The sequence below is a fragment of the Propithecus coquereli genome, unplaced genomic scaffold, assembly GCF_000956105.1.
Source record: "Propithecus coquereli isolate 6110/MARCELLA unplaced genomic scaffold, Pcoq_1.0 Scaffold242, whole genome shotgun sequence".
NCBI lineage: Eukaryota > Metazoa > Chordata > Mammalia > Primates > Indriidae > Propithecus > Propithecus coquereli.
The window spans coordinates 3,395,916-3,407,169 of NW_012147975.1; the positions used below are offsets into that span (position 1 = coordinate 3,395,916).

General features: G+C 58.6%; 2 protein-coding genes across 3 annotated transcripts in view; both read left to right on the top strand.

Annotated features, from left to right (window-relative positions):
• UBE2D2 (ubiquitin-conjugating enzyme E2D 2) overlaps window positions 1-2,926 on the top strand; it is a 95,627-nt gene extending 92,701 nt beyond the window's left edge. Inside the window, exon 6 of the mRNA XM_012646329.1 lies at window positions 2,760-2,926. Within this exon, the coding sequence (XP_012501783.1) occupies window positions 2,760-2,926 (167 nt within the window). The remainder of the gene's footprint in view (window positions 1-2,759) is intronic.
• Window positions 2,360-11,254, top strand: part of CXXC5 (CXXC finger protein 5) — a 33,816-nt gene continuing 24,921 nt past the window's right edge. The window contains exon 1 of one of the 2 annotated variants that reach the window (XM_012646396.1): window positions 2,360-2,922. The gene's annotated coding sequence lies outside the window, so the exon portion shown is untranslated. Of the gene's footprint in view, window positions 2,923-3,009; window positions 3,089-11,254 lie in introns of those variants that run through there. The other variant, XM_012646397.1, reaches the window with a different exon arrangement.

The window sequence follows — 11,254 nt, forward strand, 5'->3', positions numbered from 1 at the left end:
TGGGACTACAGGCATGCGCCACCATGCCCGGCTAATTTTTTCTATGTTTAGTTGTTTGGCCAATTTCTTTCTATTTTTAGTAGAGACAGGATCTCACTCTTGCTCAGGCTGGTCTCGAACCCCTGAGCTCAAACGATCCGCCCGCCTCAGCCTTCCAGAGTACTAGGATTACAGGCGTGAGCCACCACACCCGGCCTGCCCCCAGTTCTTAATTTTTAGGAGAAGGGGAAGACTCCAAGACCTGCCCTCTAAACTGGGCCAGACATATGTCATCACAGGTTCCCCTGAGGAAGCCATCACCATGGAGATCACCTGGCCTTCCTCCATTGTAGCCTGCATCTCCTTGGCCTTTGCCCTCTTGAGTTGGAGGATGGGATGGGGGGGCAGAGATCTCAAAAAAAGTGGATAATTAATAGTCAGCAATTCCATAAGGTGGAGCCACTACTCATCCTCCCCCTTGGGTCCCAGCGTAAAACTTTTTAGGAGATGTACATGACCTGAGTCTGCATTGACCCTAGGCTTCAGGAACTCTGCAACATAGAGTTTCACTTCTTGGGTCCTAATCCTCCGAGAGGCCTGCTGCTGACTCCCAGGGCAGAGGTCCTCCCTCACAGTCTGTGACTCAGTTTCCCCAGAAAGGGTAGATGGAGATACACTAAGTGCTTGGAGACACACTAAGTGCTTGGAGATCCTGGAGCATCTAGACCTGGGATTCTGCATCCTTTTTCCTTATAAAGTCAGTGCCCAACACAGTGCCTGACACTTAGGATGATGCTCAGAATGTCTATCTTTAAGCAGTTTAGGGGTGACAATCTGGGGCTGTTCACTATCTTAAAACTGTTTCCATAGCTAGCACCTTGCTTTTACTCACATGGTATGTTTGTCGGAGGGTGGGCGTTGAAAAAGGCTGCTGGGGAGGAGAGAGGCTAAACATCTCCCCACAGGAGACATTCCTTGGCACAGTAGTTAAAGGAGGACAGTTGTCAGCATCTGTGCAAGAACTGGCTGCGAGGGGGTGTCCACGATGTCTAGGGAGGGGTCACTTCATGTGGCCTCGGATGTCAGGAGTGGGAGAGAAGCAACACATTTCCGTTGAGCTCTGCTCTTTGACACCTCCCCCATCCCCTCACCCCGGGTGGGTCAAGGCCCCAAGGCCACATATGGAAGGCTTGGAGGGTGGGTGGCAGCTGCTGCTCCCAGGAGACCCAGGCCCCATTGCTCTCATGCCAGCCTCGGAAATAGCCTGGCCACGCAGAGGAGAGGAAGCAGCGAGGTGGGAGACAGGTTTCGCTTCTTTCACCGAGGCCGCGCCTGTGGCTGGAGGCGCCGGGGTTGCCGCAGTTAACTCCCTGTTATCTGGGCCCCAATCTCAGGCAGTAACGTTTAACCCTAGGCAGACTTCCCCAACCGCCCTGCCCCTCCCCCACCGTCGGGTCGGGTCTGAGGGTGCGTTTTCTCTTCCTTGCAGAGGATCTGCTTGCTGCACAAACGGGCCCCCACGAATTCCAGAGAATGGAAGAAAACTTCCACTTTGTGATTACATGCAGTTTGGGATTATACGAGCCCGGGGCTCTCTCTGTGGGTCCCCGCGGTGGAGAAGACATTTGCAGTCGTAGGATCAGCCCAAGCTGGGAGGACGGAGTGAAAGAGAGGATGTGCGGTCCCAATCTGCCTCACTGGGCGCCTATTCTGGCAAGGCTGCGTTTTCTCTCTTACAACCAGTATCTATTGAGGGCTGCTGCTCAGGGCAGTCTCAAGCTCTCAGTTCCTAGGCCACGGTCCCAGGGCACCACAATGTAAGAGTCGCCTTAGCCCCAGGACTCAGAGTTTAGGCTGGCGCCTGCGTAGGAAACAAAATATCCTTTCTTGAATCAGTTTCCCCATCTGTGAAATGGGGACATTTTCTCCTGGAGACCTAGTGCCCACTGAGTCTGGCAAGGGTGGGGTCTTTGAACATGTGTCTAACTCCAAGAGCCTCGGCTAGGACTTCCTAGCCAGCTGCGCACCTGATCTGGGGGGCGCGGCCAAACCCTCCCTCGAAGCGTCTTGCCCCGGAGAAAAGGGGGCATATTTCCCCGGAAGGTGCGTCTTCAAACCCAGTCAGCCCTCACCAAAGGGGGGAGGTCCTCTTCTTTTTGTAAAGTTATGGAAAAAAGGTAAAGACTGGGCGCTCGAGGGAGCTGAGCCTGGGCGGATCTCGTCAGGGCGCGGGGAGCTGGAGGCGCAGCGGCTGCGGCTCCGGCCTCAGAGCCTGCGGCGTCCAAGTGGCCAGAGCCGCGCTGGGAGGGAGGCGGCGGGAGGAGGGAGGGGAGCCGAGGTGAAGGTGGGGGGGGAGGAGGGAGCGGCGAGTCCGGTCCGGGTTTTGCCGGCAGCCCCCGGGCAGCGTTCATAGCTCCTGCCCGGGCGGGCGCGCGGTGGCGGCGGCAGAGGCGGCGGAGCCTGAGCGGGGATGTAGAGGCGGCGGCATTGGCGGCAGCAGAGGCGGCGGTGGCGGCAAGAGCAGGCGCCCGAGCCGAGCGAGCAGAGCGGCCGAGCCTCATCCCCCGGAGCCGGGCCCTGCGTCCCAGCCCTTCCCAGCCCGCGCCCAGCCATGCGCGCCGCCCGCTGAGTCCGGGCGCCGCACGCCGAGCCCTCCGCCCGCCGCGCCGCACTCCGCTCGGGGGTGATTAGTTGCTTTTTGTTGTTTTTTAATTTGGGCTGCGGGGAGGGGGAGGAGGGGCAGGTGCTACAGGCTCCCCCCCCTCCCCGCCTCGGGCCAGCCGCGGCGGCGCGACTCCGGCTCCGGACCGGGCACGGCTGGCGGCTGGAGCGGAGCGCAGCGCGGCGGCGGTGCCCAGAGCGGAGCGCAGCTCCCCGCCCCGCCCCTCCCCCTCGGCCTCGCGGCGACGGCGGCGGTGGCGGCTTGGACGACTTGGAGAGCCGGTAGGTGTCGGGCCACGGCCCTCCCTCGACCCCCCCCCCGGAGGCCGGCCCCCTCCCCTTCCCCGCCTACCTCCCTCTCCTCCCCCGGGGTTCGGTGCGCGGCCAGGGCCGGAGTTCGGTGCGAGTCGGCTGAAAGTTTGGCGGCGCGGGTTCCCCCGAAGTTCAGGTGCGGAGAGCGAGGGACTGGGTAGGAGGGGTCCGTGTTTGGGAGGGGCAGGGGCGCCCGCAGCCTGAGCCGCGGAGCCTCGGAGCCTGGGAGACCCAGCGCCAGTGATCGCTCGGTGGCCGCTGCTATACCCAAGCCTCCCCAAGCCGCAGTATGCTCGGTCGCAGATCACTGAGTTCAGACAAAAAGAGGGGTTTTAGGGTCGCGGACGGCGGGTTGGGCGCCGCGGAGTGGGGCTGAGGCTCTCCCTGCGGGGTTCCGCCCCCCGTTACTGGAGCTCGCGGGCGCTGGGGCGGCGGACTCCTGGGGTCCTCACCTCTCGGCGTTGGGCGGGCGCTCCGCCTGCGGGGGCGGCTGCTTGGAGATCTGTGGCGCGCACTGCCCCCCCGGCAGACCGCGCTCGCAGCCCTGCGTTAGGGGCGACTGACTGTAACTGCTCAGAGCCTCCCCCACCACTTGGAAGAGGCGGCGGCCACTTCTGCATTTCCCCTCCGGCTCCTCGCCCCCGCTGCCCGCGGGGTGCCTGGCGGGCAGATCAAGTTTGACCTTTTTTTTTCCGTCAAAGTATCACCCCCCCCACCACCGTGCCCCGCGGCCTCTCTCCTTCCCTCCCCAGCCTCTGGGAGTCTGTGGGGCTGTCTCTCGAGCCCCGCGTGGGCCAAGCAGCGTGCGAAGCCAGGGAAGGAAAATGGGGGTGTTGCTCTAGCTGCGGAACTGTGGGAGGCGGGCGTCCCAGGCGCCTGCCACGCTGCTCCGGCCCCAAATTTAACCCTGAAGTTCTGCACGACCCCCCACCCCCACCCCTGCGCTTCCCGGGAGCAGTGCGAGGGGCTGAGCCGCCGCGAGAGGAATGTGTTAATTTTCTGACTAGGGGAAGTTGTCCTCGCCCGGAATGGGCTGCTTTCCGGCGGGGAGCGCGGGGTGCGCCTGGCTTTGTTTATTTGTAGGATCGACAGAAGTGAGTGACCCCAGTTTTTAAATGGGGGGCCACCTCCAGGACCTGTCAAAAGAGTTGAAGCAGCCAATGAGGGAGCAAAATCTTTTTGTTCTTTTTTTTCTCTGCCGGGAACACGAAGGGGCGCGCGGAGTTGGGCTCGTGCCACGGGCTACAAGGAGGCACCAGTAAATTTGGGGGGTTCTGTAGTGACTTATTCGGTAAGACTCGCTCCCTCAAGTCTCTTGTGACGGGGGTCTGAAGGTTTGGCGGCCGCACCCCACTTTGCCCCCAAAACCTGGGTGGTCTGAGAGTCGCGTCTTCGGATGGGGGGGCTGAAGGGGTGGCCGGCGGACCAGCCTCTTGATCCCCGCCTCTCCCTGCGCCGCGGGCGCTGTTTGGAGCCCTTGGATTTGTGGTGGGCCCAACCCCCCCCCCCCGCGTTTGCTCAGGAAGCGCTGGGGAGGGGGGCGTGTGTGATCGCTCGGCCCTCGCCCCCGCCGGAGCCGCCCCAGGGCCGCCGGCAAACAGAGTCCCTTTCAAGTTTTCCGCTGGGGCCGCCTGGCGGGGGCTGCGAGCGCGGTTGCTGCGGACTTGTTTGGAGCGCGATTTGAACGCCCGGCGCCACCTCAGCTGCCCCAGCCCGCGGGGGTGGGGGGTGTCCGTCCCTTGCGATTGGGAGCATTTAAATTAGATGTTTTTGGGGGCCTACTGGCCTAAGCTTGACCTGATTCCTCTCCCAAATGACGCCCGTACCCTGCGTTCTAACCGCCACTGGAAACTCAGAAACTGGGGCCCGAAGCCCCCTCCAAAGCCGTTTTGAGAGCCGTGCGGAGAGACTCAGGCCGGCGCTACCTACCCGTAACTGCGTAGTGTTGATTTAGCAGTTTCCCTAGATGAGAGTCAAGCTGGAGCTTGGGGGGTGGGGGTGGGGAGTGGCCCGCTCTGCAGCTGTCACCCCCCTCCCAGAACGGAAATTGTCCTCTCTCCTTGGGGAGGAGGGAGAGGGGGTGACGGTTTGATTTTTGCCCTGGGAAGAGGTGAGAACAGCTGAGGGAGGTTGGCCTTTGAGTTCTTAGTCAACCCTGGGGAGCCTGGTAGAACCCCCCGCCAATCCTGGCTGGAGCTGAGTCTCTCCCAGGGAAGCCCCTAGCCAGCCTTGGCCTCCCTCTCCATGCCACTTCCCTTTCCAAGGTGAACCTCTGCAGAAGACAGACCCTTGGCTGGCTGGCTGTCGGTTGGTGCCTTATTTATGTGTGTATTTGGGCCGGCTGTTTTCCCGGCTCAGCAGGTGACCCTGGCCCGGGCCTCCTATCTCTCCCGCGACTGAGCCTGTTGACTTACCCGAGGGCCAGTGGCCTCGTCTTTATCACGTGAGGCCTGGAATGTCCACCCGGCTGGGCTGGGCTGGGCTGGGCTGCACTGGGTGGGGGAAGGGGAGGGTAGGATTCTGCATCCAAGGCACAGGCCAGCACAGGCCTATGTTCCATGGGTTCCCACCGTGACCCCCGACTCTGGCTGCCTCTTAGCAGCTCTTTGCCTGCCTTCTACCCATTTGGCAAGTGTGAAACAGGCCTATAGGAGCGTGGGGGCGGGGTTGCATCCAGATAAAGAACCAAGTTTGTGGGAATTAAATATCCTACTTTCTTTAGGATCCCACCTAGTTATTTTATGGGAGGGTCGAATGTAGATGGGGGTCTCCCTAGGAGAGAGAGAGGGTTGTGGGCTGGGCTGAGGTCATCTACCTTTTCAGGGTGCAGGGTGGGGTGGAGGAATGGGGGGATACAGGTGAGCCAGACCCAGGCCTGCTTTGCGAAAGCCCCCTGTCTGGTGGGTTGATCGTTTAGTGGGAATTAACTCCCCGTGCATGGTGCTCTGGAGCCTGCCTTAAGTGATCAAGATGGGGGGGCTCGCTTATTGTTATTAGTTTTTATTATCGCCCACTCTTTATGTGTAATTCATTTATTCATTGAGCACCTGCTGTGTATCAAACCCCGCCCTTCTGGGGGTGCAGAAATGAATCACTCTGGCCGGGCTCTAGAGGCAGGCCCCGGTGGAAGCTCCGCCCCCTTTCCCACCCCCTGGGGCCCTGTTTGGGGCTTTCCCTTTTTTTTTCTGGGGCGTGCTCTCTCTTTCCCCGCACCACCTGGTCCCACCCCAGCCCTGTGTGTGTGGTTGTGTATGTGTGTGCGAAGTGTCCTTGATTAAGTGTATTAATAGTTAAACTCTCACTCATAGCTGGAACTCACCAGACCACAAAAAGCCTCCCCCGTTACTCACGCGCTACTGCCCAACAAGAATATCCCACTAAAGTTTTTTTCTGCTTTCTCTTACTTCCCCCCGCTCCCCTCCCTCATGCTGAGCCCACCCTCCCAGGCTTCTCGCAATGAGAAAGGACTGCCCCCTCAAAGACCCAGGAATCTCCAACCCTCCACCTGCCCCCCAAAGCCAGAGGCAGTGTCAGCTGACAGAGCTGAGGCTGCGTGGGCACTAGTCTGTTGGTCTAGGATGTGGGAATCTGGGCGATGTGTGTGCTTATGACTCAGGACATGTGTCTATAAGTTGTGTGTCTATATCGGTGAATCTCTGTTAAATGTCTGTCTGTCTGAGGGTGTGGGAGTCTGAACATACATGGGTTTATGAATCTGGGCATGCATATGTGGATCTAGAAGTGTGCAGATCTGCATTGTCTGTGTACATGTGTGGTTGGGCATCCGAGATTGTGTATGTGAAAGTTGGATATGTCCCTGTGAATCTGAGAATGTATATATTCGATGAGTTTTGTGTGCTTAGAATTTTGGAGTTTGTGTTTGTGATTTTTGTGTATGTGTTTTGTATATGCTTATGAATCTGGGAGTGTCTGGCTCCCTAGCGGTGTGTATCTGAATTGTGAATGTGTGTGTGAATGTGGGAGTGTGCATGTCTGAATTGTGTGGGCAGTGGTCTCTGTCTTCTCTCTCTGGTGGCTGTGTGTTCCATTTTCTTTCTGTATCTCTGTCTGCCAGTCTGTCTGTCTGAGTCTCTCCTCTGGTTGTTTGAGGCCCAGAGTGGGTGTAGCATGTGTGTGTAGAATTGAACCTTTCCTACCCGATCCTCCCCCACCAAGCAATAACTGGGCAGCCTCCCCGTCTGCCTGCCTGCTGGGAGTTTTGGAAGCCGCAGAGGGAGACAGGCTGGGGCCAGGGTGACAGCGCGTATCCACGGCGATGGCAGCCTGTGATTACAGGAATAAAAGGATTTTAAGGTCATGAGTGGTTTTGGGGGGGTCGTGTCCCCCCCCCTCTTTGGTGGAGCTAGTGACAGCAAAGGGCCAGAGCTGTGTGTCTGCAATTTGGGAAGTCTGCCCCAGTGCAGGTGAACATGGATATGCAGGGCTTACCTGGGAGTGTGAACACATGCGTGTACATGCATGAGCAGAGCCTATGAGAGCATGTGTCCCTGTCTGCCTAGTCCTCATATGACAGTCCAAGGGGCTGTTCCCTGGGGGAGAATTCCCAGGAAAACTCTTGCTTCTGGGTCTCATGTGGAGCTGGAACCCTTCAGTCCTCTGTAGGCTGAGGTCTCAGCCCTTGCCTCTACCCATCTTCCCCACCCCACCCCAAGTCAGGTGTCTCTGGCCAGAGACTGGCTGGGCCCAGTCACCTGGGCCAGGCCACATCTCGGGGTGTCAGTACCCCTGGCCCAGCTCCAGCCCCTGTAATTGCATTCTGCTGCCTAATCCCCTGCCAGCTCAATTAGATCGCAAATTCTTCTTCATTTCCTGCTTCTGATGCTGGCCTCCCTCTGGGCTCACAGGGCCTGGGAGAGAGGGAAGGGATCCTGCCCCCCTTCCACAGCGCTGGGGGCTCTGTAGGGGTGATTAGTTCCTGGAACACTGGCCCTGGAGCACAGGTTCGAACCCTAGGGACCAACAAGACAGGGCTCCACCGGCCCTTTCGGGACCAGCCTCAGTATCCTCATGCTGGGCGAGGGGGATTGTGTTACCTGGTACAGGGTCTCTGGGTAGACCAGGCACATCTCTCTTGCTAGGCTGCCACAGCCTCTGCCCACCTCCTGCTCCCAGAGCAGTTGCTGGCCACCCCCCAGCACAGCAATTACGACCTTGTTTTTGACCTTTTCATGGTATCCATTCTAGCAGCCAATTCAACCATCTAGCCCCATGCCTACTGGGTCCTCCTAACCCCCTCCCTTGACCTCACCCAGACAAGTATGTATGAGCAGTGGCTCTGTAGGCCATCAGACCTGGCTCCAAATCCTGGCCATGTCACCACCTAGCTGCATGTATGACATCTTATTGAGTTGTGTTATCTCTGCCAACCTCGGTTTCCTTATCTCTGAAATGGGACAATAAGAATGCCTGCCTTACAAAACCATTTTCAGATGAACACAGGGATGGTTGCCCAGTGCCCAGCATGGGGCCTAACCCATGGTCAGCATTCCATAAAAGTTGGCTTTTATGATGACAAGGACTTCATATCCCCCAGTGAAGAAAAGAACACGTGACTCACACTTAGCATTTCTGACTTCATTCTGCTAATGACCAGGTATGTGACCTTGGGCATATCACTTTGCCTCTCTGAGTTTCTCTTCCCCATCTGCAAAATGGGACTGATACCTCACAGGGACCTGAGAGGATAATCTAGGATAATGCACGCAGATGCTTGGCCCCAGCCAGGTTTGCAGCACGTTATTTGCTGGGGTATATTTGGTGGGGCTGGTGAAGACACAGGCTCAGGGACAAGGGGACTGTCCAAGGTCATGAGGCTGATAATGGGGCTGGGGTGGGGTGGGAGGGCTAGGGGATGACCTGCTGCCTCAGCTGTGTTGTGAGGCCAGCCAGCCTTCCCTCCTGCGGGTCTCTGTGGTAAAGTGGCTGATTTTCTTGGGAAGGGGAAGCTGGACATCTCCCCCTCCTTGCCCAGGAGGTGCCGTAGCATCAGCTGTGCTGACAGCCCTCCTGGCTTTCTTGCTAGGGTGGCTGGCAGCTCTGGAAGGCTGGCTGTGCCCAGATCAGCCTGAGGGAAGAGGCAGCCACAGAGGTCTCCCTCCCATGCTAATCCCGGCGGCCCCTCCCACCCTCAGCCTGTCCTCATCACTGGAAAGACAGAGAGGAGCCAGCAGGAGGGGAGCTGGGGAGACAGGCCAGAGGTGGGGCGGCCCTCTGCCTCAGGGCTCCCCATCTCTCCCTGGCTAGTCTCCTGCTTCTTATGACCTCTGTCACTCACTGGCCGAGCTCTTTAATATTTCATGGCCCTTCAAGCTGCCCCCCTGCCCCAGCCCACAAGCCCCCTTTGTCTGCCTGCCACCCCCCCTGGGGCATCCTTGTCACAGAATTACTGACCCAGAGGCTGCCTCTGCTGACTCCCAACTGTGCCTGCCCCGAGACTTTCCCTGTCCCTCCTGACCTGCCTCCCCCACACCTCCACTTGTGATACCCTAGTCTCTCATAGGGACTTTCTCCCCCTCTCTGACATCTCTGACCATCTCCCTGCCCTTTTCCTCCATTTTCCTCCTTTGTTGGCTGCCTCCTTCCCAGTGGAACAGAAAAGTGGCAACTGGTCTGCCGTCCTGTCTGCCCCCTCCCCCGGGGCCAACCCCTCCTGCCCCCTCCCCCTAGCTGTGTCAGCCGTGAGAGCTGGTTTTATTTATTTTTCTGTTTGTTTGGGAAGAGGGCAGTGGCGACTCTGGGCCCTGGCTGCCGCGCTCTGCTTAGAGCAGCGGGCAGCGGGCTTTGCTGGCCTCCCAGGAATGTGGCCGGGACGCCCCGCGCTATATTTACTCCCCTCCAGCTGCTGGCCCCAGCAGGGCAGAGCCAGGCCTGCCTGGTGGCCCCCGGGGAGCCCTGTACCCGCCCTCCCCTGTCTGGCAGACCCCACATGGCCCTTCGGCCCACCGCTCTGCTTTGCCTGTGACCTCCTTTGACCTCCTCAGACTCGCCCAGTCCACCAGCAAGAACACTTGGGTGCTGTGCCGGGACAGGCATAAGGGGTGGGCACGGGGGGCCTGGTTTGTGTGGGCAACACCTAGCAGAGTCCTCACACTCCCACCCAGGGCCCAGCCTAGGTCTGTAATCTGGCGGCCGTGACTATGCAAAGCATCTCTCCAGGCTTCTCTCCACAGGTGTGGCCCCCACTCTTGCCAAGGTCCCCTCAGCTCTGCCGTGGTCACTGGCAGGGTGGGGTTGGGACAGCGGGAGCATGGGGGGTGCTAAGCGGCATGAGCAGCTGTGCTCCAGCATCACAGGACACCCCCAGGTCCCTTATGTAGGCACGCGTGTGTACACACCTAAATGCTGGCACACGTGTGCAGAAAGACTTCCTTACCCACGAAACATACTGGATTGCACCTTCCTTGGAGGCAGGGCCATGCCTCCTGTCATTGGTTCTCTCATTCATCAGACACTTGTAGGGGCTTTTTGAATCTGCTCCTCGCCAGCTTTGCAATGGGATGTGGCAGTGATTCCTTCCTGCACCCCCAGTGCCTGGCACCGAGTAAGTGTTCGAAGAGCTTTAGCTGCTGCTGTGATCATTGCTGCCCCCAATTATTATTACTGACAATGACAATAATAACCGGTAGCCCATCCTAAGCCCTGACCGGGGCAGGCACCGTGTTAACAGCTTTCTGGCTTTTGCCTCCTTTAATCCCCACAGTAGCCCAGCGAGTTGGGTCTTAGCATCCCCACGTGCATTTGAGGAAACTGAGGCTTGGGGACTTTGTGACTTGCCACTGACAAGTGGGATTGGGTCCTGGCAGAGCCCTTAACAGGCTGTGAACACTATGGGGACAGCCAGGGTTGGTCTGTGTATGGCGTTTCCTGCACCTTCCACTCTGCCTGGCCCACAGACGGGACTCCTACACGCTGCTGAACACAGGCCTTGCTCTTTCCTCCTTGAGGCCCCGTGAACCCCGACACTGGGCCTGACACGTGGTGGGAGATGGGCTGATAGGCTCATTGGGCGGACAAAAGAGTGAATGAATGAATGACTGGATGACTGGCTGTGGGAATGAGCACTCTTTTTTTTGAGACAGAGTCTCACTGTGTTACCTGGGCTAGAGTGAGTGCCGTGGCGTCAGCCTAGCTCACAGCAACCTCAAACTCCTGGGCTCAGGCGATCCTCCTGCCTCAGCCTCCCAAGTACCTGGGACTACAGGCATGCGCCACCATGCCCGGCTAATTTTTTCTTTGTATTTTTAGTTATCCAATTAATTTTCTTTCTATTTTTAGTAGAGAC